Below are 24,624 nucleotides of genomic sequence, written 5' to 3' on the forward strand. Positions count from 1 at the left end.
GCTTTATTTGATATAAACAGAGCAAGCAGCGTTGGGGAACGTCCACGCTCCACCCAACCTCCGTTTGCAGCCTCTTCTTATACTGTGGGTTCTCGTTGTAATCAATAATCTTTGGTTTTTTGTTGTCATAAGCAGTGGTGGTTGAATAAACATCCTTGTAGATCACCACCAGAGAAGTTCTGGGAGTCTGGATTTTGGGATAGGCAGCACTGATCAGACAAAGGCAGGAAGGGATATTGGGAAGGCTGATTTTGCAAGCCGATACAACTTATTTGGAAAACATAACATAATATAATGTAATATAATACAACATAATATACCATAACAAGGTGATTTTAAACAGAATTATTTTATTATATAATTTCCTTTATCTAGTGTCCATACTTCACTTCAGAGCTTAGTATTCCGGTTTACACAAACCCCAATGCTTTTGTGATTAACACGAATCTTTTATCAATTACCACACTGATGTGCTGGGGTGATGAAGACAAAACAGTCCCGTTCTAGGTAAGAACTCAAGGACAGTTTCTCCAAACTTCAGGCCCTAAGCACAAACTCCTTGGAAAGGTGGAGGGTGGGTTCATGCAAATTAACCAGAACCTATAAAAGTGTAAGATTTGGTGACCAACCCTTTCCTTTCCTTCCATCTTGGAGCCATCCGGGCAGGGGCCACCACTGTGGCACTGATATTGCTGGGGTGTGGCTTCTGTAGGCCTTTCGTGGGCCTCACAATAAACATCCATTTTATTCTCCTTAACTCTGTGTGCAGCCTCTGTTCCAGCTCCTCAAGGCCTCACAATAAACATCCATTTTATTCCCCTTAACTCTGTGTGCAGCCTCTGTTCCAGCTCCTCAAGGCATCACTTTCCTGCTCGGAACATTCCACAGTTCCATGACATTCCACCGTTCCACCATTCCCTGACCTCCCGCTCCCCTCAGAAACCCCCCTCCCATGACGTCACCGCCCTTCGCCGTGACGTCACGGGCCCGCTCCCAGCAGCCCCCGCGCACAAGATGGCGGCGCGGGGCGGCGGGCGGTGAGCGAGGGGCGGCAGCGGCCGCGGGCCGCCATGACCTACACGGCCGAGCAGCTGGACGGGGTGCAGCGGTGAGCGGGCAAAGGAGGAGCTCGGGAGGACGGGGGGGAGGCGAGGGAGGAGCCCGGGGAAAGGCGGGGAGCGGGCCCGGGTTAACCCCGTGTGCGCCCTCAGGATCAAGCGGTGCCGGGATTACTACGAGATCCTGGGGGTGAGGCGGGACGCCGGCGAGGAGGAGCTGAAGCGGGCGTACCGCAGGCTGGCCCTCAAGTTCCACCCCGACAAGAACCGCGCGCCCGGAGCCACCGAGGCCTTCAAAGGTGAGGGGGGGGACAGCGCCGGAGCCGGGCGGGGTTCGGACACGGCGGCGTCTTCACAGAACCCTGCTGCGGCTCGTGCTGCAAAATACACATCTTCCCTTAGAAACAACGGGAAATGCATCCCAGGTCTCATTCCCTGATAGTTCTGAGGAGCTTTGCAAGGTTCTGGAGGGTCACAGGGAACGGTCTCTACACTGTCAGAAAGGATAGATGGGATATTAGGAAGCAATAATTCCCTGTGAAGATGCTGAGGCCCTGGTACAGGGTGCCCAGAGAAGCAGCTGATCCCCTGGATCCTTGGAAGTGTCCAAGGCCAGCTTGGATGGGGCTTGGAAGAACCTCGTCAAGTGGGAGCTGTCCCTGCCATGGCAGGGGGTTGGAATGAGGTGAACTCCGTTGTTCCTTCCAACCCAAACCATTCTGGGATTCCATGATGCTGAAGAAGGTTCAGAACTTGGAACTGACGCTGCCCATGCAGCAAAATTGGGTGTTTGTCATCAACTGCTCCTTGTCATGAATAAATTGTTATTTTTATATATATGTATGGGAGTATGAAATTGCATCCCATGTGCTGTGTCTGGAGTTCTCAGCTATGCTGCAGTGTCTACATCACCCATATTTCCCCTTTCCATGCAGCCCAGCAGGAGGAAAGCAGGTGATTCATTCACAGTGTGTTAAAACAAGGAGCTTCTGGAGGGCTCTTCTTTATTTGTTTGTGTTTGGGTTGTATTTCTTTATGAACTTGTTCTGTCAGAGATCAGAGAAGAAGATGAGCCAAACAAGCACTTCTGAGTGGCTGGATGTGAGATGTGAAATAGATGTGCCACACAGCTTCAGGAGCATCTCTGCCAGCAGGAAAAACTTGGGATAGCCCTGTAATTTTAATTGGTCCCTGCAGTTATTAACTTTGTGTTAATTGTATGTGGGACATGAAGGTGCACTCAGACCAAACTTGCATTTGACTTGAGCTGATAAAGGGCTCCATTCTCACCCAATTTCTTGGCTGAAGTGGAATTAGTTTTACAAATATTTCAAGTTTCTCCATGTACTGGGACACTTTTTCTCCTGGCATCAGTGACAGCAGGAAATGGTTTCCATCACAGGTAATGCCAGAGCTGTTACACATCCTTTGTAAAAGCAGCTCAATCTTTGGTCAAACACAAATTCCCTAGGCTTCTTTGGGCTTTTGTTTTGTTTTTTTTTGCTTCTCCACTTAGAAGAGTGTGAGCTGTGGGGATGTAACACTGGTTTTAATTCCCTCTCCAGCAATAGGCAACGCTTTTGCAGTTCTGAGCAACCCTGAGAAACGGCTCCGCTACGATGAGCTGGGCAGTGACCACGAGCACGTCAGCACTGGCCAGGCCAGGCACTACAATTACTACACAGAATTCGAAGCAGACATCACACCAGAAGAAATATTCAATGTGTTTTTTGGTGGGCACTTCCCTACAGGTCAGTACCTGTCTGCAGTGGTTTCCAGTGGACTGATAAAACTTGAGGGAACAGCTGGAGCTGGGATAAAGCAGGGCCAGGCTGGATTTTGGGAGAAGGTTCTTCCCTCACCCAGAGGGTGCTAGGCACTGCTCGGGTTCCCCAGGAATGGGCACGGCCCTGGGGCTGCCAGAGCTCCAGGAGGGTTTGGACACCACTCCAGGGATGCCCAGGGGGGATTGTTGAGGGGTCTGTGCAGGGCCAGAAGCTGTATGATCCTTGGGACTCAGCATATTCTCTGATTCCATAAACCATGAGGAAGTTCAGCTTCCCTTGGGATTGCTCAGGGAATACATCTGAAAAGAGCAGAAACCTTTTCACATTTGATTTCTGCCTTTCTTTTATTCCCTCCATCATCTGAAGCCAGTAATGGTATGGGAGGTAAAACAGGGTGTGAATGAGAAGGGATCAGAGTTGGTTTTGATGGTGGTTGGACTCATGACCTCGGAGGTCTTTTCCAGCATGAACAATTCCGTGACTTGAGGCACCTGACAGCATTCCAGGCCAGCATGGCCCAGCTCCTGGAGCTGTGGTCTCAGGGGAAGCAGGAGCTCCTGTGCCTCACAGCAGCCTGTGCTGTAATGAAATTACAGCCTGCCAGGAGAGGAGCCAGGATCAAGGGGATGTGCAGGATCCAAGAGATGTGCAGGATGAAGGGATGTGCAGGATCCAAGGGATGTGCAGGATGCAGGGATGTGCAGGATGCAGGGATGTGCAGGATCCAGGGGATGTGCAGGATGAAGGGATGTGCAGGATCCAGGGATGTGCAGGATCCAAGGGATGTGCAGGATCCAGGGGATGTGCAGGATGAAGGGATGTGCAGGATCCAAGGGATGTGCAGGATGCAGGGATGTGCAGGATCCAGGGGATGTGCAGGATGAAGGGATGTGCAGGATGCAGGAATGTGCAGGATGCAGGGATGTGCAGTGGGAGCTGTACCTGGAATAGCTCCATGCATGCCCCAGCCCAGCCTTGCCTCTTGGATTTGTAGGAAGAATTGATCCTGCAAGATCAGTGGATTAAAATGAAATCTGAAAGGTGTGAGGACTTCAAGGGCCTTCCTGGCAGCATCTAAGGATTTGCTTTAGCACTCTTGGGGATTTTCACCTCCAAAGTATCACACAAAGTGAGTTACACCCCAGTTACAATAGCCTGCAGACACACAGATGAGTAGTTACTTACTAACCCTTGCTGTGAGTGGTGCATTTGCAGCTAAGGGAACCTCAGATCCCAGACTTGCAGCAGGGGATTTGCAAAGCCAGCCTCAGCATGGTGTAATTCCAGCTGGAGTCTGCAGCTTTTCCATCTCTGACTGTGCAAGGAATTGCACCTGGATGTGCCCTTTGTGGGACATCACCCTCATGGAATGGGCCTGTGGGGAACAGGGATGCTTGGAGTGGAAGGTTTGGATTAGGGTTATTGGGTTTGGGTTAGGGTTATTGGGTTTGGGTTAGGGTTGTTTGGTTTGGCTTAGGGTTATTGGGTTTGGGTTAGGGTTGTTTGGTTTGGGTTAGGGTTGTTTGGTTTGGCTTAGGGTTATTGGGTTTGGGTTTGGGTTATTGGGTTTGGGTTAGGGTTATTGTCAGTCCAGTAGAATCTGGAGGAACCACCTCTGTCCAATAGGGCTTTGCAGTAATTTGTCCCCAGATTTGTGTGTAGAGTCAAGGGGGAGGCAGTTAGGGTTAGGATTAGGTCTAGGGTATGGGTTAGAGTTAGTGTTATGACTGGGGTTAGGGTTAGGGTTAGGGTTAGGGTTAGGGTTAGGGTTAGGGTTAGGGTTAGAGTTGGGTTAGGGTTTGGGTTTGGGTTAGGGTTATTGGGTTAGGGTTAGGTCTAGGGTTAGGTCTAGGGTATGGGTTAGGGTTAGGGCTAGGGTTAGGGTTAGGGTTAGGGTTAGGGTTAGGGTTAGGGTTAGGGTTGGGGTTAGGGTTGGGCTTAGGTTTAGGCTTAGGCTTAGGCTTAGGGCTAGGGCTAGCCTTAGGGTTGGGGTTAGCCTTAGGGTTAGGGTTTTTGTTTGGGTTAGGGTTAGGCTTAGGCTTAGGGTTAGGCTTAGGGTTAGGTTTAGGCTTAGGGTTAGGCTTAGGGCTAGGGCTAGCCTTAGGGTTGGGGTTAGCCTTAGGGTTAGGGTTTTTGTTTGGGTTAGGGTTAGGGTTAGGGTTAGGGTAGAAAATTGAGTTGCTGTGGGAGGAATTAGGGTGCTGAGTTTATTTGGCAGACTGGCATAAAAGAGATAATGGGAATTTTTGCCAAAGTAGCAAAGGCTTAGAAAATAAAAATAAATTTTTTTAGCAGTGGGTGTTGGCACTAAACATGAGTTCCCCTCTGGGCTTTGTGGGCATCTTTATGGCTTTGTTTTTACTGAACAGTTCTTCTCTATGTATATTCCATGGAAAAATAGTTAAATTTAATATGTTAAATGTGATTGGACTCAAAGGAATCTCCATGTGTCAGAGTCTTTCAGTTGTAGTGAAGAGAGAGTTCAAGTTCTTCTGTTAAAAAATAAATGCACATGGAACAAAAGAAACTGCTGCCTTAAATTCTTGGAGAAACTTAAAATTTGGGAATCTTTTTTTTTTCTAAGCACTCCTATAAAAGCCATTCTTCTTTTCCCACACTGGCTGCTTCTTTTCACAGCTTGATAAAACCCTGTCTGAGCAATGTTGAAGGATAGAAAGAAAGTTTCTTTTTTCCCTAAAGAAACTTTCCTCCTTGGAGCCAGCCTGTCTTGGCTCGCTGTTGGAGCTCTGACTGCACACATGCCTGGGGCTTGGAAAATCTTTGAACAAGCAATGGAACAGAGATTTTGATACAATAGCACGGGTCACCTTTGCCCAGGTTTCTTGCAGGATTCTTTGGGAAACTCAAAAATAAAGGACGGGATAAGAGTATAAAATAATGTGACATCTTCCCCAGGGCTTAAAAATAGTTTTGCATTTCTGTTGTGATGATAAGCCACAGATTTCAATTCTCTAACACAAAGACATTCTGAATTTCAAAAGAGGAGAGTACAGCTCTTATTAAGATATTCATATGGTGATAAAATCAGATCCTGAGCTTCACATTGAAGCAGCAAATGCTATTTTTCCCTCATTTTAGATTTTTTTAAAATAAATCAACTGCATTCCATGTGCAAGAAAGAAAATCCTGATTTGTTCTCCTTTTTTACTCTTTTTAAAACCTCTTTCTTTATTATGAAATAATTAAGTGAAATTATTAATGGCTTGGAGGCAGAGGACTTAGCAATGAGGGTAGAAGAAGACCACATTCAATAATTATGGGAGCCCATAATTCACAGCCTGAGCCTGGTGAAGCAAATTCATTGTCCTGCCACAGCCTTGCAAGTGAATGTGACAAGAACAGCATTAAAATATGAGATACAATCATAAAAATCAGAACATGTTTCTGCAGCTTGATTTAAATTAAGATGGATTGAAGCACGCTGCAATTTCTCTGGTAGGATTTTTGGAATAACATTGTCGTGGTGTTTTAATTCTGAAATGGTTTTTGTGCTTTTTACTCTGAGATGTCCCAGCTGTAATTCAGGCTGTATAAACCCGAATAATTGAATAGAAAGTGAGGAATTCAGGTGAGTAGCAGATGGGTGAAACGTGAGTGTGTGCTGCTTTGTTTTTACAGGGAATATCCACATGTTCTCCAATGTAGCCAGAGATGCTCACTATTACCCACGGAGGCACCGGGCTGAGAGGGCGTGGACACAGGAGCCAGAGGAGGAGGAGCACAGGCCACAGGTAGCCAGGAGGGGACATCTCCTCACTTTCAATATTTAAACACCTCAGCAGGGTGAGGGAACAAACCCTCCCAGGCTTGAGTGCTCAGTGTTTGTCCTCAAGCAGCCACAGGGATGTTTTCTTTGTCACCGGGTTGCTGTTGTTAATCACTGCTGTAAAGATCTTTTGTATTTGGAGCACCTCAGGCCTTTCTGTTTTCTGTCACTGAGGGTTTTGCTGCTTGCTTGCTTTTTGCAAGCTCCAGTGCTTGGTAATCCCAACAACAATTAGTCCAAATGAGGATTGGTGATGGATGTGGAAGCAGTGGTTTGTCCTCAAGGTGGATTTAATCCTTCAGTAAATGAGCAGCCAGGGGCTGCACAGGCCTCTTCCAGCTGGGGACAGGATGGGCTGGGACACATTTCTGCCAGCTGAGACTTCAGAGGAGACACAAGGTGTGCTTTGTTGTCAGTGCACATACACACCTGGCACCTGCCTTGGCAAGATCTTCCTCTGGAGACAGCCTGTTAACCTCCAGGGATCATTCTCCAAGGAAAATCAGTTTTTCCTTGTGGGTCTCAGGCTTAGAGAAAATAAAAATCTGATACAGCTGACAGACAGCTAAGCTGGGGGAAGTGAATCCAGCTCCTCACTTCAGGAAGGACACTGAGGGGCTGGGATGTGTCCAGGGCAGGGAATGGAGCTGGGAAGGGACTGGAGAATTCCTGAGGGAGCTGGGAAGGGGCTCAGCCTGGAGAAAAGGAGGCTCAGGGGGGCCCTTGTGGCTCTGCACAACTCCCTGACAGGAGGGGACAGCCGGGGGGATTTGGGATCTGGGAACAGGGAACAGGGACAGGAGGAGAGGGAACGGCCTCAGGCTGGGCCAGGGGAGCTCAGGGTGGATTTTAGGGAAAATTTCCCCATGGAAAGGGTGGTCAGGGATTGGAAGTGCCCAGGGAGGGTTGGATCCCCATCCCTGGAGGTGTCCCAGCAATTCCTGGAGGTGGCACCGAGTGCTCTGGGGACAAGGTAGGGATGGGCACAGCTGGGACTCCATGGGCTGGGAGAGCTTTTCCAGCTTCAGTGAATCCCACATCAGGAATCCTTGTTGCTATCCCATGGCAGAGGGCAAAACCTAAATAGCTGAATATTGTATTTTCCTCTGGATGAGAAAAGGCATTTAAAGGCAGTTTAGAAAGGAATGGAGGAGCAGAGGGAAAGATCAGTGCTTTATCTTTGATAGTTTCCACTCTTTTGTTCTGCTAAATTAATCCAATCAATGAAAAGCCCCAATGTCTGAAGTTATACTGCATGGGAGCTCTTAACCCTTCAGTGCTCAGCCATCAAATGCAGGGTTTGAGCAGAGGCTGAGATTTTTACAAATGAGAGCAAATTGGGAGGGTGCAGGAAAACCCTCTAAAAAAATAGGGAATTGCACATGGGAATTGCAGGGTGTTCCTGCAGGCTGGACACTGACAGGTACAATACTGCTCTGGGCACTGTGAAGGAAGGGGCAGAGGAGAAGATAATAGAAAGAAAATTGTGTTTAAGAGTGTTCTGATATTATTAAGAAAGGTTTCTTAAAAATTACAATGTCTTCCCTCTCAAAATCCTAGAGTACTTGCTCTTTTTTCTTTGAAGCTGTTGTTGATCTGTGATTGATAGCCTGGCTTCTGTGAACAGATGCCTTTTTCCATCTGTATTTTCTTGACTGCTAATCCTTGTACTTTTCAGAATTCATACTCTGCATTTATCCAGTTGATGCCAGTTTTTATCATCATAATAGTGTCAGTTATCACCCAGCTGATGGCCACCAACCCACCCTACAGCTTATTCTACAAATCGTAAGTCCTTCAAAACCACATTTTTTCTGCTCTTGCTGTTTGCAGTGTGGAGGCAGATGGAAGTTGGGTTTGATAGCAAAATTCCTGTTAATGTTCTGCTCTTTAGAGAAGGGATAGCAACAGATAAGGGAATAGCAACAGCCTGCACTGGTGAGTTCTGAGCACTGTGAAATTTGGGGAGCTTTAGTGCACAGGATGCTGAACTGAGCTGGCATGGAATGGTTTTGCACAGTTATACAACATGGGGAGTGTGGATGTCAGTCAGCCTCTGATCTGACCAACCCCCAGAATCTGTGGCAACTCTGAGGTTGCTCTGAAAAGCAGCTAAAAAATGAAACCTGTGGTTTGCAGTATAAATCCAAATCTTTTCTGGAGCACGAATTCCATTGGAAGCTCAGCAAATCATTAAAGCCTTGAAATGCTCTGGTTTAACCTCTCAGAGGAGCAGAGACCTGGGGGCTGGTGGGCTCTGGGAGCAGGAGGACCCCACCAGAGCTGCTGTACTGGGAGCTTGTGGGGCAGAGGAAAACCCCCTGCTCTCAGCATCCAGGGCTGCAGGAGGGACAGAGCTGACCTGGGCTGGCCCAGGCTGACACAGGAGAGGGATTGGGAGGTTTGGGACAAGCAGCAGCTCCAGACAGTCCCTTGTTCCCTTCCAGGACTAAAACTGCTCAGGCCCAGCCTTGCCCTCCTCCCATCTGCCAGAGCAGCCCAACACCCCTCAGCATTTTACCACACAATGTCAGTGTGAGGCCCTCAGAAAAGAACAGGAGGGTGGATTGGTGTTTTTAGGGTGGGTTGGTTTTTGGTCTTTTTTTCCCCCAGGGAGTGTTTTTGCTATCTGCCAGTCCCATGTGAAACCTCCCACGCTGCCCCCACAGCAGCTGAGCTGCTTTTCTTCACTCCCTCCCCTTCTCCTGGTGATGGGAGACAGAGCCTGGTTCAGAGTTAGGATCTTCATCTAAATCACAGCCTTCAAACAACTGAACAGCCTAAAAACTAAAAGAAATTGGGGACACCTCTGAGACACAGGGAAGGAGAAGGAAAAGAAGAATCCAGGCAAAAGGGGCAAGCAGGATTCCTTTGAGTAGAATGTAACCTTTGTGTTTTGGCTGCCTGCCTCTCTCTGTGGGCAGTGATTCGAGCAGAGGCCTGGGTATTTTGGCTCAAATAAGGAAATGAACTCCAGGAGTGTGGTTTAACCCAGTGACTGTGTCAGAGGGGCTCATTCTTCCTACAGGGTATTTTCCAGCCTGTTCCATGCTTCTCTTTGTTTCCTGGTGATTATAAAACCCTGAAGAAAAGTGTAACTGGAATCTCCCCTGCTAAATTTTATTTCTGCTAAAGGATCCAAATAATTGGAAAATCCAGATCCAACTGCATTGTGCCCTAAGTTTTTATAAACCCTGGGATATTTTCCAATGGTTGTGGCAGGAGGGTGGATTCTGTTTGTACTGCTCATGCTGTTCACCAGATTGTAATTTCCTGACTGGATGGTTGAGGGAGCCATAATCCTGCAGAAATGAACTGTACAAGCATTGCTGTAAATATTTTCCTCTGGAAATGCTAATATGGAGAAATAGCTCTTGATTTCTTGAGTTCTGAGCTGCTGAAACATCTGATTTCTCCCTGCTGCTCCCACAGGTCCATAGGCCACGTTGTCAGCAGAGAAACAGAGAACTTGCAGGTGCCTTACTATGTTGATAAAAACTTTGAAAAGAATTATCAAGGAGCAGAACTTCAAGAGCTTGAGAAAACAGTTGAGAAAGATTACATAGACTACATTCAGACCAGCTGCTGGAAGGAGAAACAGCAAAGTAAGTTATTTCTGTCCCAAGGGTGTTTCAGGGGCTGGGGGTGGTTGTGCCTCACAAAGCTCTGCTGTTTTTAAGCCTTAGTTTCCAATCCTTGTAACATCTCAGCCTTGCACTGGTTTAAGGTGTCTCACATCTGCTCTTAACACTGAACTTGCTATTCTTGAGATCTGTCAAAATCCATTTTAAGTGATTCTGAGAGATGAGTGAAAAGTAGACTTCACCATTCGAGACGCTTTTTTTCCGCTCAGGTTTTATGCTTGAACAACTCTTAGTGATGTTTTGAAACATTCAACCCACCACATTTATGTAGCCCTGACAGATTGCTAGGCTGGAAAAGATCTTGAGACATCACCTATTCCTATGTTTCCTTTGCTGGAGCAGAATCAGTTTTGCTTTGATTGGCTCCACAAGAAGTTCCTGTAACTTTTTCCTTCACATTTCTCCAGGAGAGTCCAGAGCGTGTCCAGGTGCTCTTGGCTCCCTGGGCTCTGTTCCTGGTGTCAGTTTTCAAAACATGCTTCCGTGGTTTGGGTGTTATTTGCATTTTCTATCTTTAGCTGAGTTGGAGATCATGTTTTTCACCATTTTCAACTCTTACAAAAACAAGAATTGAATTCAGAAAGGAAGAACACAGATGTGAGCATTCAAAATTGTTATTTTCACTCCGCCCCGAGTGGATCAGTGGCACAAATAAAGTCATGTTAACCCCATATTTTATTGCTTGTTAATTGCTACTCATCTGGTTCATTTGAAGAGACAGTAAATTCCTGCTGCTTGCAGGATGGTAAGAAATAACAGAAATCACAAGGAGGAGCTTAGGCTGGGATGTTGTGACTGGTTTTATTCACTGATTTTATTCACTTAAAGAACTCATCAACTTCAAATGAGTCAGCAGTGAGTAGTGCTGTGTGTAAAGGAAGATGGAACAAGTTGTGTCTGTGAATGCTCAGGAGCAGCATTTCACACACTGGTGGGGGTTTTCAATTGCTCTGTGCAATTATCAGAACAATCCTCAGCCCACTGCTGAAAAGTTTTGTTTTCAGTTTATCTAAAGAAGACTCATTTAATCCTAAAGGAGGGGTGACAATAGTGTTGCTGACTCCAGGTTCTTTACAGGTATTTGATGGGAAGGATTGTTTTTGGCTTATTTTACTATAAAAGTTACCAATCCTGCTTTTAAAAAGAAATAAAAAGATGTAGGCTCTGAGATTAGAAAGGAAAAGAAGATATAATATAAGACCATCAAAGTCTCGAAGTTTTTGATTTGTGAACTTTGAGTATGGCAGGAGCAGCCTCCAGGGATAATGGATGTTCATACTCATAAATGTACATTTGCTAAAAGGGGAGAGTTTATTTCTTACAGGAGATTCCCTTGAATTAACCTGGTGCAGCTGAAAGTCACCACACTGTGACTTTTCACAGAGAGCTGGAGCTGAGGAGAGCCCAGCCCCAGCGAGGGGACAGGGTTTGTGAGTCTGAGAGAGCCCAGGATCAGAGAGGGGAGATGATCCAGCCTGCAGTGCCAAGCCCTGCTCCTGCAGAGCTCTGTGCACTCAGGGACTGTGTTAGTCACCAGCTGCAAATACATTTACAACAGCCACAGTTAGCATAGCCTAAGGCCACAGTGTCATTTAAAAACTCACATTTTCAGAGTGCTTCCCATCCAGGCCATAGCTGAGACCGGCCTGACCTTAGGACAGTCATGTTTATAAAAATAACCCCTGAATACAGGATGGAGTGCTGGGGAAAAGGTTCTGCAGATGCTGAGGCAGTTCTTAGTCAGCTGTTGCTGCACAGTGTTGGTCCCTTAATCCTTGCTGAAGTGTTGGACTCGGTGTGGTGAGCTCTTTGTCAGTTGAATGTCTATTTATAGTGCATTTGTTGTGTTTACTGAGGGCACGTTTCCCTTGAGCACCAGCAAAACAGACAGAGCTGAGTAGTTCAGGAACAGTTTGGGGTTTAAAGTCCTTGATTTTAAGACTTGAAAAGCATTACCTGGTGTCCAACAACCTTGAGGAAAACCTTTAAAATATTGGTAACATAACCTTGGTAATAAGTGATATTGGATTGGTTGTACCTTGTTCAGCCAGTCAGTTTTATAGTGCTGCAGCAGACTCCTCAGCAGAGCAGAATGTGGAAGTTGGGTGTGCTGTGGCTTTGGGTCTTCTGAAATCTGTGGCACAGTTAAGTTCAAAAAGCACATCCCAGGTTTTACAGGAGATGGTTCAGCTGGGATGGCTCAGTTGTGAAGTGAGGCTGCAGAGAGGTCACAAGGAGGCAACTGAAAATCAGGATAAGTATCACAGAATTATGGAATGGTTTGGATTGGAAAGGGCCTCAAAGCTCATCCAGTGCCACCCCTGCCATGGCACCATCCCAGGCTGCTCCAAATCCCAAAGTCCAACCTTGGACATTTCCAGGGATCCAGGGGCAGCCACAGCTTCTCTGGGCACCCCGTGCCAGCCCTGCCCACCCTGCCAGGGAGGAATTTCTTCTGTAATATCCAATGTAAATACAGTTGGAATTCAGCACCTCCTTGAAGAAAAGGCTTCAAAGGAACTACTCTGGGAAAGATTGAAACCCACAAGGAGCAAATGTGATGGAATGAACGCTGTCAAAAGTGCAGGGAACAATTTTCCCCAATTGAATAAATGTAAACTGAGATTCTCTAGTGCACAACTCCAGGGACAATTTCTGGGCTCAGGGACAATTACCTGAGCCTGGATTTTACTGGAGGTTTGACAAGGCTGTGCCCAGCACTGCTTGAGTGGCATTTTGGTTATAAACCTGTAAATGGATTCCTGCTCTAAAATGAGCTCTTCCTGCCTGTCAGTTTGTGAAGCTTTTCAGTGAGTGGGAGGAGGGTTAAATGGCTTTAAATTTCAGTGGGACAGAGGACGGAAGGCATGAAAGGATCTATTGAAGTTCTTTCCACTCTGAATAATTTTGTAGAATGAGGGGCTTGTAAGGTGTATAAAAGCTCTTTGAAAAATGGAGTGTCATCAGGTAGCCTGTGCTTACGGAGATGTTGACCTTTTCAGAAGTAAATTACTGCTGTTCTCCTCGGTGCATCTAATCCTGCAGCCAAATTATTCTGCAGGGAGAAACTTATATTAAGACTTCCTCAGCTAATCAGCAAAAGAAACTTCTGTGAATTACTGGGAGGAAATAATTTAAACAATGGGATTATTTCGGTTGTATGTGGCTTTTGAGAAGGAAGGGGAACAAAATGCAAAGTACATTTGAGATTGTTAATGAAAGGGCAGGGAGGCCTTTCAGGCGAGTCCCTTGGGTAGCTGTTCACCTTCCTGGCTTCAGTACCCAGTACCCACCACAATTAAAATTTAAAAGTGCCACAAGGATAACAAAGCACTTAGAAACAGTTCTTTAAAGGAGAGGCTCAGGGCTTCACCCTAATGCATCTTTTTTCTTTCATTTTTCAGAGTCTGATTTGTCCAATTTGGCCAAGCTCTACAGAGATGAGAGGTTAAAACAGAAAGCAGAGTCCCTGAAACTTGAGCACTGTGAGAAGCTCTCCAGTCTGATTGGGATGCACAAAGGGGGCTGACCAGGACGCACACACACACCTTCTGTACTTTTATTTATTGCTGTTTTAACTTAAGTTTTTTTTTTTCCTCCGTGTGAAAAGGGAAGGAGTCTGTTGTAAAGAGTCTGGATATTGGAGTCCCTCCGCAGGGGCCAGCACGAGCTGCAGGGCTGCTGTTTGCTGTAATATATCCTGTACATTCGATTTGGTTCCAAGGACCAGTGGCACTTTGTAAATTCATTCCCCAGGGCACGCCCTGAGCTCGGACCCGTCTGCCTGGGTGCTTTGTGTGCCCTCCAGGCTTTGTGTGCTTCCCAGGAGAGCTGGCTCCTCTCGGCTTCCTGCCTTTCCCCGTGGATCTGCAGCTCCCTGGATCGCCGTGCTGGGGCTGGGTGTCACCTCCCCGTGTCCCTCGGGGCTGTGTCACAGAGCTGGGGTGGTTCCAGTGCAGGAGGGACAGTCCCTGCCCCAGGGGAGGCACATTCCCAGCTCTCCAAGGGAGGGCTGTGCCCATCCTGACACCAGCATGGCAGTCTGGGAATTGCACCCATTCTCCAGTGGCTGCCTGGAAGAACTGTGCTCATTCCCTCCTCTGTTTCCAGTGGCATATTTTGAAGCTGGCTGTTCCATTCTGATTTTTATCTGCACACTCCCCCAGCTCTCCCCAGGGCCCTGCTTTTTTCCAGTACAGTTCTCATGTAGCATATTTTTACTCTGTTGAGCAGCTATGAATGTTTCACTTTAGACATGATATTGTAAAGAAGAAGATCCATGTGGCAACGTCCTGGTTTTTCTTGATCCTCCTTCACACAGCCAGGCCTTGAAGGGCAGGTTGGTGCTGGGTTGTCTTTGTGAGCAGCAGACCAGAGTTAGGCCAGAGTTAGGCCAGAGTTAGGCCAGTGTTGCTCCAGCTGAGCACCCCCATGCAGGCTGGTGTTTGCCCTCCATGGAATGAGCTGATTTTCCAGGGAATTCCTGCCCAGGGTGGGGGCTCCCAGAGCAGCACTGCTCCCCTCTGGAATGGCAGTCAGGGACACCTGAGCAAGGCATGCCTGAAACTCGAGTCACACAGGATGCACAGGTGGCCTTGGCTGAAACCTAGGGAGCAAATGCTGAGAAGTTTGGGAAATGCCAGGATTAAACCTGCCTTTAAAGCTCAGAGTGTGCTGGGCACTGGTGCAATGGTGTAGGAGTCCCACTGGATGGACCTGGGAGTGTTGTCCCCTCCACGTCCCTGTCCCATCCATTCAGCTCTGAGAGGTTTGGCAGGAAAAAAGAAGCTGGAAAAAAAAATAAAAACTATTTTTCTGGGGTCTGCACAAAGGTGATGGGTTGGTTTGAGGTCTGGTGCTTCTGTACATGAGCCCTAAACATCCCAGCTGGGAGAACATTCCAGATACAGCAACAGTGCTGTGGTGGGATGTCATAAAAGAGAAAAAAAAACAACATAGTGACTCTGTAAATTGCATTTTTTTGCCCCATTTGTAGGAAACCTTGTTAGGAACATGGGGAAGTTAAGTAGAATTTTTTGAGGTAGCTGAAACAGGAGAAGCACCGAGAAAAGGGCATTTTGAGGGGGTTGGTGTGGAACATTCTTAGTGCCAGATTTTAAGGGCAAAAATTGGTGATGATTCCAGTTTGGTGGCTGGCAGAGCAGGCAGCCTTAATTCTGGTATTTCCCCACTTTTGAGCACGAGTGTACAAAAAGTGAAAATAATGTTGCTTTTTATATATTAAATAGCTTGTAGAATATCTTAGAAATCTACTAAAATGGTTGGACTTCGTTGCAGGGTTGGGATCTTCCCTGTCATTCCTGTGAGGCTGTAGAGGGATGCAGGTAGGGAGACAAAATCCAGCGAAAATCCAGCGACTTCCCGGACTCACAATGTCCTGCACGGAGCTCCAGCTCCTGCACAGCGTTTTGCACTGAAACCAGATTGTACCTTTCATCCAAAGACCTCGAGAACCTGATGGACACCTCCTGTGGGAAGCACAATCGGCTGGGAAATGCAGGAGGGAGGGAAAAACATCCCCAGAAGCAATAAGTGTTTTTTGTTCCTAAGCAGGGTCAGGGTGCTGTGAGGGAGGGATGTGGCGTGGGTGACAAACTGGACAAGTTGTGTTTGTGCTCCACAGGGAGAAGGAAAATCCTCTCAGGAGCCGCCGATGTGGAAACGCATCGCTAAAATAACCCAAAGGGTATTTGGGATTCTGTCTGTGGGGCTCTGACGGGAGGAGAGGGTGTTCCTGGCTGCACCAAGCGCTTGAACGCCGGTTTGTGTGTGTGTATATATATTTATTTATTTTTAAATTAAAGACGTGACATCGCTGTGCCTGTCCGTGTGCTCCGAGCCTGGCGCCGGCAGGGTTGAGGGGGATGGCGGGGACGGGTCGGGGCCTGCGAGGGGGAGGACATGGGGTATGGGACACGGCCGAGCAATTGGGGTCAGGATCGGGGCTGGGATTGGGATCGGGATGGAGATTGGGATCAGGATTGAGATGGGGATTGGGATTGGGATCGGGATGGGGATCGGGGACTGAGCCCCCCCCTCTGTGTGAGGGGAGGGAGGGCCCGTGTGGGCGGGGCCTCGCTGTGGGCGGGGCCTGTGTTCCCGCCTTCACTGTAGGGGCGGGGCCTGTGCGGGCTCCCAACGGGAACCTGAACGGGAATGAATGAGAATGAACGGGAATGGGGCTAAGGGCTGGGAATGGGAATGGGACCGAGGGTTGGGAATGGGAACGGGAACGGCAATGGGAATGGGACCGAGGGCTGGGAATAGGACTGGGAATGGGAATGGAAATGGGACACAGAACATGGGACATGGGACATGGGACATGGGACATGGGACATGGGACATGGGACTAGGAATGGGAATAGGACCGAAGACTGGGAATGGGACACAGGACAAGGGAATGGGAATGGGACATCAGACATGGGGCACAGGACTGGGAATAGGAATAGGACCGAAGACTGGGAATGGGACACAGGACAAAGGACTGGGAATGGGACATGGGACATGGGACACGGGACTAGGAATGGGACACAGGACAAGGGAATGGGACCAAGGGTTGGGAACAGGAACAAGGGCTGAGAATGGGACACAGGATTGGGAACGGCACTGAGGGTTGGGAACAGGACATGGGACTGGGACTCAGAATGGGAATGGGACAGAGGGCTGGGAACGGGACACAGGACTGGGAACAGGACTTGGAACGGGACTGAGGGCTGAGAACAGAGCAGGGAGTGAGCAGAGAGCTCCAAATGGAGCTTGGAATGGGACAGGTGCTGGGAACAGAACAGGGACATGGGACAGGGAATGGGGCGAGGGCAGGAGCAGGGGTCTGGGAGTGGGGCTTGGAACAGGACGGGGTCTGGGACAGCCCTGGGACAGCCTGGCACGGGTGGGTCCCTGTGTCACACAGCGCCTGGGGTGTCCCAGTGCCTGAGCTCTCAGGGGCTGCTGCCGTGTCCCGAATCCCCAAATCCCTCCTGAACCCCAGAGGTGGCTCTGGAAGCCCCTGCCAAGCTGGGCCGGTGTTTCCTGCTCCTCCAGAGTTACAAAAAGTAGCTCCAGCGTGGGCGAGGCACATCCTGCTTTCAGCAGCTAAAAGCAGCCTTCATCCTCCTCCTCCTCCTCCTCCTCACTGCCCGTGCCAGGCTTGCCTGCACTGAGGTGAGCACGTACCGAGCTGGCACGAAATCCAGGTTAATAAGCAAGTGCAGTGGTGAGGCCACAGGCAGTATCACACTGGCTTAAACATAAATCAGTGTTTAATGAGCAAGTCTGGCTCAGCCGGGGTCCACTCGCTGCTCTGCTCTGTGTTTGTGCTCCCACACACAGCCCGACCTGCCCGGGGTGCTGGCAGGGGCTGCTTGGGGCTGGCAGGAGGAGCCCGGGGGTCTCCCCATGGCCTCCAGACCGAGGGACAAACCCAGGAGCAGCCCGAGGAGCTGCAGGTGCTGAGCATGGCCTGGCTTGGCAGGTTGGTTCTGCTGCCATCCCACAGCACCCCCAGACAGGTTGTTCATGGCATCCTTGGGATCACAGAATCACAGATTGGTGTTGGAAAGAACCCCAAAGACCACCCCCTTCCACTCCCCTGCCATGGGCAGGGACACTTTCCACTATCCCAGGATGATCCAGGGATCATCATCACTTTCCACTATCCCAGGATGATTCACAGCTGCTCTGGGCACCCTGTGCCAGGGCCTCAGTGTCCTCACAGGGAACAATTCCTGCCCAATATCCCCCCTAACTCTGCCTTCTATCAGTATGAAGCCATTCCCTGTGTCCTGTCCTTCCATCCCTTGTCCCCAGTCCCTCTCCAGCTCTCCTGGAGCCCCTTGAGGCTCTGAGCTCTCCCTGGAGCCTTCTCTTGTCCAGGTGAGCCCCCCCCGGCTCTCCCAGCCTCACTCCAACACCGTGCTCAGCACAGTCCTTGCTGCTGCTTCTGACACCCAGGTCCTGCTAAAACCACAATGGTCACAATGACAACAGCTGTGACAAGTGACACAACAACACCGGAGGCTGCGAGGGTGGCAGCAAAGCAGCACCGGACACCCGGCTGTCTGTCCGGTGTCTGTCCACTGTCCATCCTCTGTCCATCCCCTGTCCACCCCCTGTCCATCCAGTGTCCATCCAGTGTCCATCCCCTTCCCAGCTCCCAGTGGGTGCTGTGGGAGGTTGGGATGGCCCAGACACGCCCGTGGAGAAGCCAGGTCAGGGACAGTGACTCCACCACTGCCCTGGGCAGTCTGTGCCAGTGCCTGTCCACCCTTTCCGTGAAGAAAGGGATTTGGGAGTTTGAAATCCCACATACACACTCTTTCTTGCACAAGGCCAGCCCACCAGTGAGCGCTGCCCATGGCAGGTCCCCTGTGGGCACAAATGCCACCTGCAAGCCCAGCCCAGCTGGGCAGTGAAGGGTTAAGTGCCAGCCCAGCTCTTGCGGGAAGCTTTCCTCTCATCCTTGCCAAGGTTTAAATTTAGTCCCTGCATGAACCCAGAGGACTTGGGCATCAGGTTGCTCCGGGGCTGGCAGTGCTGGGGAGCACCTGCTGCTGCTGTTTCAGGGCAGAAATTCCCCCAAAAGCTGGGACTGGGCTGCACCAGCAGCACTGGGGGTGGGCAAACTGCAGAGACCCTCGTGTCACCCCAGCCACCCCACCACTGGCTTCCCCAAAAAAGCCACATGGTCGCAGTCCTTTGGTCAGCTCCTGTGAATCCCATGGGTGCTCCATGCTCGGCTTTGCTCATCCCAAGCCTTGGGTTTGCTGCTGGCTGCTTGGATTAGCTATGGGGAGCTCCTGCTCGGGGTTTTGGGGAAAGCCCGGTGTGGATGCACCATTGCTGTGGCGCGGTGGCACCGGGAGAGGAGCCGTGGTGGGGATGGAGCTGCAGCTCGGGGTCCTGCCGTGCCCTCAGCACCGGGGATGGGACATCCCCAGAGGGCTTTGCAGGTCCCCCTGCCCCGGGGCAGCCCAGGCTGGTCCATGGGATCACACCCCCGGGAGCTGTGTGGGGTGTGGGGATGCCCTGTAGGATCTGTCCTGCGGTTTGGGGCGAGTGGAGTGGGATGAGGGACAGGGATAGGGGGCAAGGATGAGAGGAAGGGATGAGGAGCAGGGATGAGGAGCAGGGATGAGAGGCAGGGATGAGAGGAAGGGATGAGAGGAAGGGATGAGGAGCAGGGATGAGGGGCAGGGATGAGAGGCAGGGATGAGAGGAAGGGATGAGGAGCAGGGATGAGGGGCAGGGATGAGAGGCAGGGATGAGAGGAAGGGATGAGGAGCAGGGATGAGGGGCAGGGATGAGGGGCAGGGATGAGAGGCAGGGATGAGAGGAAGGGATGAGGAGCAGGGATGAGGAGGAGGGATAAGGGGCAGGGATGAGGAGCAGGGATGAGGGGCAGGGATGACGGGCAGGGATGAGGAGCAGGGATGAGCCGGCGGCCCCCGGCAGGTGCCCGAGGCTGGGGGCGGCGGTGGCATCCCTGCAATGCGCTTGGCACCGGCCGGCCCGGCTGGCGCTCGCCGAGTCCATGTGATCCGGGGCTTGCCCTGTGCCGCCGCCGCCGGGTCCCGCCGCCGGGACGGCGAGGGAGCCACAAGGTCGAGCCCGCGGCCCCGGCAGAGCGGCCCCAGCCCCGAGCGGGGCTCCCCGGCACCGGCTGAAGCCCCCGGGCTCCTCCGTGTCACCATGGCCCGCGGGAAGAGGGACCCGGTGCTGCTGTCCCCCGCCGAGGGCGAGGGTCTCCGCACGGCTGGGGACGGCCGGCGGTCCGCAGAGGAGGAGGAGGAGGAGGAGGAAGAAGACGGACACCTCCCGGGGCTGCCCCGCGACGACCTCACCAAGAGCATGTCGAGCTCCTCCGTGTCCTCCTACCACTCCGCCCTGTGCTCGGAAGGCACGGAGACCTTCAAGGACTGCCTGGAGTTCCTGGACGAGGAGGGATCGGCCGGCCGGGCTGCCCCGGGGCGCTGGGCTCCGGCGGGGGCCCCCGGCGTGGCCCCGCCGCCCGGCCCCCTCGCCCGCCCGCAGCGGGCTCAGCTGTCCAGCGCGGCTAAGAATAGCCCAGCTCCGGGCCAGGGGGGCAGGATGGGTCCCCTCGGTGGGGACCGGCAGCCCGTGCCGGCCGCGGCCGCCGCCGGAGAGCCGGCCGTGCCCCGGCAGCCCGGAGCGATGCTCGCCGGGGTTCCCAGCGACTCGGACGAGGTGGACGGCGAGGTGCAGGCGCTGACGGCCAGGGCTTTCCGCAGCCTCTCGGGGCTGCCCGGAGCTCGCCTGGACATGTGCAGCTCCCACACCTCCTCCAGCCTCTCCAACTCGCTGTCGGAGGACGGCGGGCGGCCGCGGCGGTGGGCGGCGGGCGCCGGGGAGCTCCGGGCAGCGGGGACAGCTCTGCACGGCAGGGTGGGCTGGCCTTTCCCCGGCGGCCTGGACGGGGAGCTGCTGGGCAAGGAGCAGTTCGAGTGCGTGGACGTGGAGCTGGAGAGCGGCGAGGCCAGGAAGGGCCACGGCAAGAAGAGGACGGTGCCCAAGCGGCAGATCCTGCTGAAGAGGAAGGAGAGGAAGGAGACGGGCTTTGGACCGCGGGGGGATGGCCCAGCACCGCAGCCCCCCGCCAGGAAGGAGCCCCCCGGCAAGGGCAGAGCAGTGGGAGAGGACTTCAGGCTCAACTACCAGCAGTTCATGAAAGCGGCGTCCCTGGGCACCGACAGGACCAGGGCGGCCTCGTGCCTGGTGAAAAACGTGCTGGCCAAGAAGATGCAGTACGAGCAGAGGATCAAGATGGAGCAGAAGGGGCTGCGGGGCAGCTCGACCTCCTCGGGGCCGTCTTCGGCCGGCACCGACCTGCTGGGGGATGGTCTGGAGGGCAAGTCCAGCTCGCTGTCCCGCTCCGACTGCAGCTTCTCGGCCGAGGACCTGCGGGCCGGAGCGATGCCGGTGGCCACGGCGTCCGCGGCCAACGCCACCACCACCACCAGCCATCCCACCAAAGGCGTGGTGCTCAGCGAGGCGACGAGGGAGACTGTCTGCAACCTGAGGAAGACGTTCAACGAGCTCAACCAGAGGATGAAGTACCAGGAGGTGCTGGAGGGCCGCTGGCTGCCCGCGGCGGCGGAGGAGGCCAAGTCGGAGAGGATCTGCTACCAGCGAGCCCGCGCCTTGTTCGAAGCCCAGCCTGGGGTGGGGAAGGTGCTGGATGTCGCCCCCCGGTTTGCCAGGGCTCCGAGACCGTGGCCCAGTTTGAAGGAGCGAGCCATCGGCCCCATCCATTCCCAAACCTTGCCCTTCAAGGCCGAGAGCCGGGCGCTCCCCGCAGCCCCGCCGCGCCGCCCCTTCGCCTCCTCCCGGGCGCAGGAGGCGAGGACCCTGCCGAGCCAGCCGGAGAAGCCACCATCAGTGCCCCGCCGGCCGCCCAGCCCCGACATCCCGGCCCCGCGGGGGTCCCCTCCAGCCGCGCCCCCCAAGCCAGAGGAGAAGGGGAAGGGGCGCGTCCCGCAGCCCCGGGACGTGCGCAAGCTGGTCAAGAGCAGCTACAGCCTCAAGTTCGGCACTGCCGGCGCCTCCCGCGGCACCGCGGCACCGGCGAGCAGCGGGGATCCTCCCGCGGCCACCCCTCTGGTCATCCACTGCACCTCGGTGCGCCGGGAGCCAGCCCCGGAGCCGGCGGCTGAGGAGGTGCTGGTAGCCCCCGGCAGAGAGGCAGCCCCGGCGTGTGCCCAGGGGCCAGCAAAGCCCCCCGGCAGCCGGGCCGCGCCCTCCCACAGCTCCCCCATCAACATCACCAGGGTCCAGGCCACGCGGAGGGGAGCGGAGCCGCCGGCATCGCCCCCGCGCCGGGAGCGCAGCGAGCTCCTGGTGCCACCGCGGGCCGAGCGGGTGCCACACGTGGAGACCCATCTGCACGTCCTGGTGGGCCGGCCCGCCCCGGCGGCCGCGGAGAGCCCCCCGGGTGCGAGCAGCGCGGTGCTGCGAGCAGAGAAGACCGTCCTGCTGCCTCCGCCAGCGAGCAGCCCCGCGGAGGGGAAGGAGCTGCGCGGCCGCGCCAGCACCGGAGCGCTCCGAGCTGCAGAGGGGCCGGAGCCGCTGGGACAGCGGAGCAGCAGCGGGGACAGCCGGGACAACCGGGACAGCCGGGACAGCCGGGAGCCCCGAGCCGGCGAGCAGCGGCAGCCCGGAGGCCGGCGGGTGTCGGTGGGCAGCAGCGGGGGCTCTGCCGGTGGCACCGGCCCCGCCGCCCCGCTCCGAGCCGGGGACAGCAGCACAGGCTCCCCTGGGCGGCTGCAGGAGCACAGGGAGGCCTGGGAGCGCTCGCCGCAGTGGCCGGCGGCTACAGAGCCCCACCCGCCCGCTGGCCCGGCAGAGAACTCCAACTACTTGGCGATGCCCGAGAGAGCCCCCAAATCCACGCTGATGCCAAAGCTGTCCTCGGTCCCCAACCCAGCCAGTGCATCCTTGGGGACCCCCTTTGTCCCCAGCCCGGCCAGCGCCTCTTTTAGGGCTCCCTCAGCCCCCAACCCAGCCAGTGCATCCTTTGGGACCTCTATGGTCACCAACGTGACCAGCTCATCCTTTGGCTTCCCATCAGCCTCCAGCCTGGCCAGCACATCATTTGGGACCCCCGTGGTTTCCAACTCCAACAAGTCTTTTGGGGCCCCTCTGGCCCCCAATGCATCCAGCACATCCCTTGGGAACTCCTTGGTCCCAAATCCACCCAGTACGTCCTTTGGGTCCCCTTTGGTCCCAAATCCATCCAGTGTGTCCTTTGGGGGCCCCTTGATCCCCAATCCATCCAGTGCATCTTTTGGGAACCCCTTGGTCCCAAATACATCCAGCACATCCTTTGGGAACCCCTTGGTCCCAAATCCATCCAGTGCATCCTTAGGGAACCCCTTGGTCCCAAATCTAGCCAGTGTGTCCTTTGGGTCCCCTGTGGTCCCAAATACATCCAGCACATCCTTTGGGAACCCCTTGGTCCCCAATCCATCCAGTGCATCCTTAGGGAACCCCTTGGTCCCAAATCCATCCAGTGTGTCCTTTGGGTCCCCTGTGGTCCCAAATGCATCCAGCACATCCTTTGGGAACCCCTTGGTCTCCAATCCATCCAGTGTGTCCTTAGGGAACCCCTTGGTCCCAAATCCATCCAGTGCATCCTTTGGGGGCCCCTTGATCCCAAATCCATCCAGTGCGTCCTTAGGGAACCCCTTGGTCCCAAATCCATCCAGTGCATCTTTTGGGAGCCCCTTGGTCCCCAATTCATTCAACACATCCTTTGGAAGCCCCTGGATCCCCAATCCATCCACTGCATCCTTTGGGTCTCCCTTGATGCCAACTCCATCTAATGTATCATTTGGGTCCCCCTTGGTCCCCAATCCTTCCAGTGCATCCTTTGGGAACCCTTTGATCTCCAATCCATCCAGTGCATCTTTTGGGAACCCCTTGATCCCCAACCCAGGCTCAACCTTTGGGTCCCCCTTGGTGAGCAACCCAGTCCCCACTTCCCTTGGGCATCCATCAGTCCCCAACGTAGCCGGCTCTTTCTTTGGATCCCCTTTTGTCCCCAACCCAGCCAGCGCCCTGCTGGGAACTGGTGCCTATCCCCTTCCAGGTGGGGAAGTGCCCTGGAGCAAGCCCAGCCCTGAGCCCCCCGTGCCCCGACCCCCCGAGGGCCCGGCTGCTGTGGATCCTCCGGCCCAGCCCCACCTGGAGGATGCTCCTCATTTCCTCCGGAGGAGCGATGGCCCCTCGCCGAGTGGGAGGAGCAGGCAGAGCCCCCCCAAGCCTTTCTCCGCCCCTCTGCCCGCCCAGCGGAGGATGCTCGTGGATCCCAGCAGCGGCAAGTGTTACTACATGGAACCGCCGCGGCAGCCCCAGATGAAAACGCTCTACGACCCCGAGACCGGGCAGTACCTGGAGGTGCTGGTCCCGCCGGTGGCATCACCCACCGGGCTCTACCAGGCACCTTTCAACCCCCTGCTCATGGCCCCGGGGGTCTGTAGCCCACCCTATGCACCCTACAGCGGCTTCCCGGGGCTGCCGGCACCGCCGCCCCCCGCCCCCTCCCCGCCGCGCCCCTCGCTGCCGGCTGCCGACACCCCCGGGACCCCCGGCTCGGCTCCCAAGGGCGAGGGGCCGTCCCCTGCCGGGGGTCCCGATTGTGGCTACCTGGAGAGCCTGTACTACATCCCCACGGGGATGCGAGCCAGCCCCGGCCCCGAGCAGCCCCCGGGCCAAGCCAGCCCCGCCGCGCCCGAGGGGTCTCTGCTCCGGATGTGACAGGAGGGACCCGCGGGGATGTCCCCTCCCCTCCCTCCCATGGTCGGGCTTAACCC

The 24,624-nt window shown here is 53.5% G+C and overlaps 2 protein-coding genes across 2 annotated transcripts; both read left to right on the forward strand.

The window, feature by feature from the left end:
- The first annotated feature begins 984 nt into the window (after window positions 1–984).
- Window positions 985–16,117, forward strand: DNAJC18 (DnaJ heat shock protein family (Hsp40) member C18). Its single transcript, XM_014889609.2, has 7 exons — window positions 985–1,108; window positions 1,212–1,357; window positions 2,624–2,809; window positions 6,485–6,597; window positions 8,311–8,420; window positions 10,065–10,237; window positions 13,681–16,117. Exons 1-7 carry the CDS (start codon window positions 1,071–1,073, stop codon window positions 13,803–13,805), a joined length of 891 nt encoding a protein of 296 aa, XP_014745095.1. The 5' UTR covers window positions 985–1,070; the 3' UTR covers window positions 13,806–16,117.
- Window positions 16,118–19,783: 3,666 nt separating this feature from the next.
- PROB1 (proline rich basic protein 1) lies at window positions 19,784–24,568 on the forward strand. Its single transcript, XM_088173927.1, has 4 exons — window positions 19,784–22,821; window positions 23,014–23,286; window positions 23,365–23,672; window positions 23,748–24,568. Exons 1-4 carry the CDS (start codon window positions 19,784–19,786, stop codon window positions 24,566–24,568), a joined length of 4,440 nt encoding a protein of 1,479 aa, XP_088030053.1.
- The last annotated feature ends 56 nt before the right edge of the window (window positions 24,569–24,624 follow it).

The sequence above is a fragment of the Sturnus vulgaris genome, chromosome 15 (assembly GCF_052056855.1).
Source record: "Sturnus vulgaris isolate bStuVul1 chromosome 15, bStuVul1.hap1, whole genome shotgun sequence".
In the NCBI taxonomy this organism is placed as follows: Eukaryota; Metazoa; Chordata; class Aves; order Passeriformes; family Sturnidae; genus Sturnus; species Sturnus vulgaris.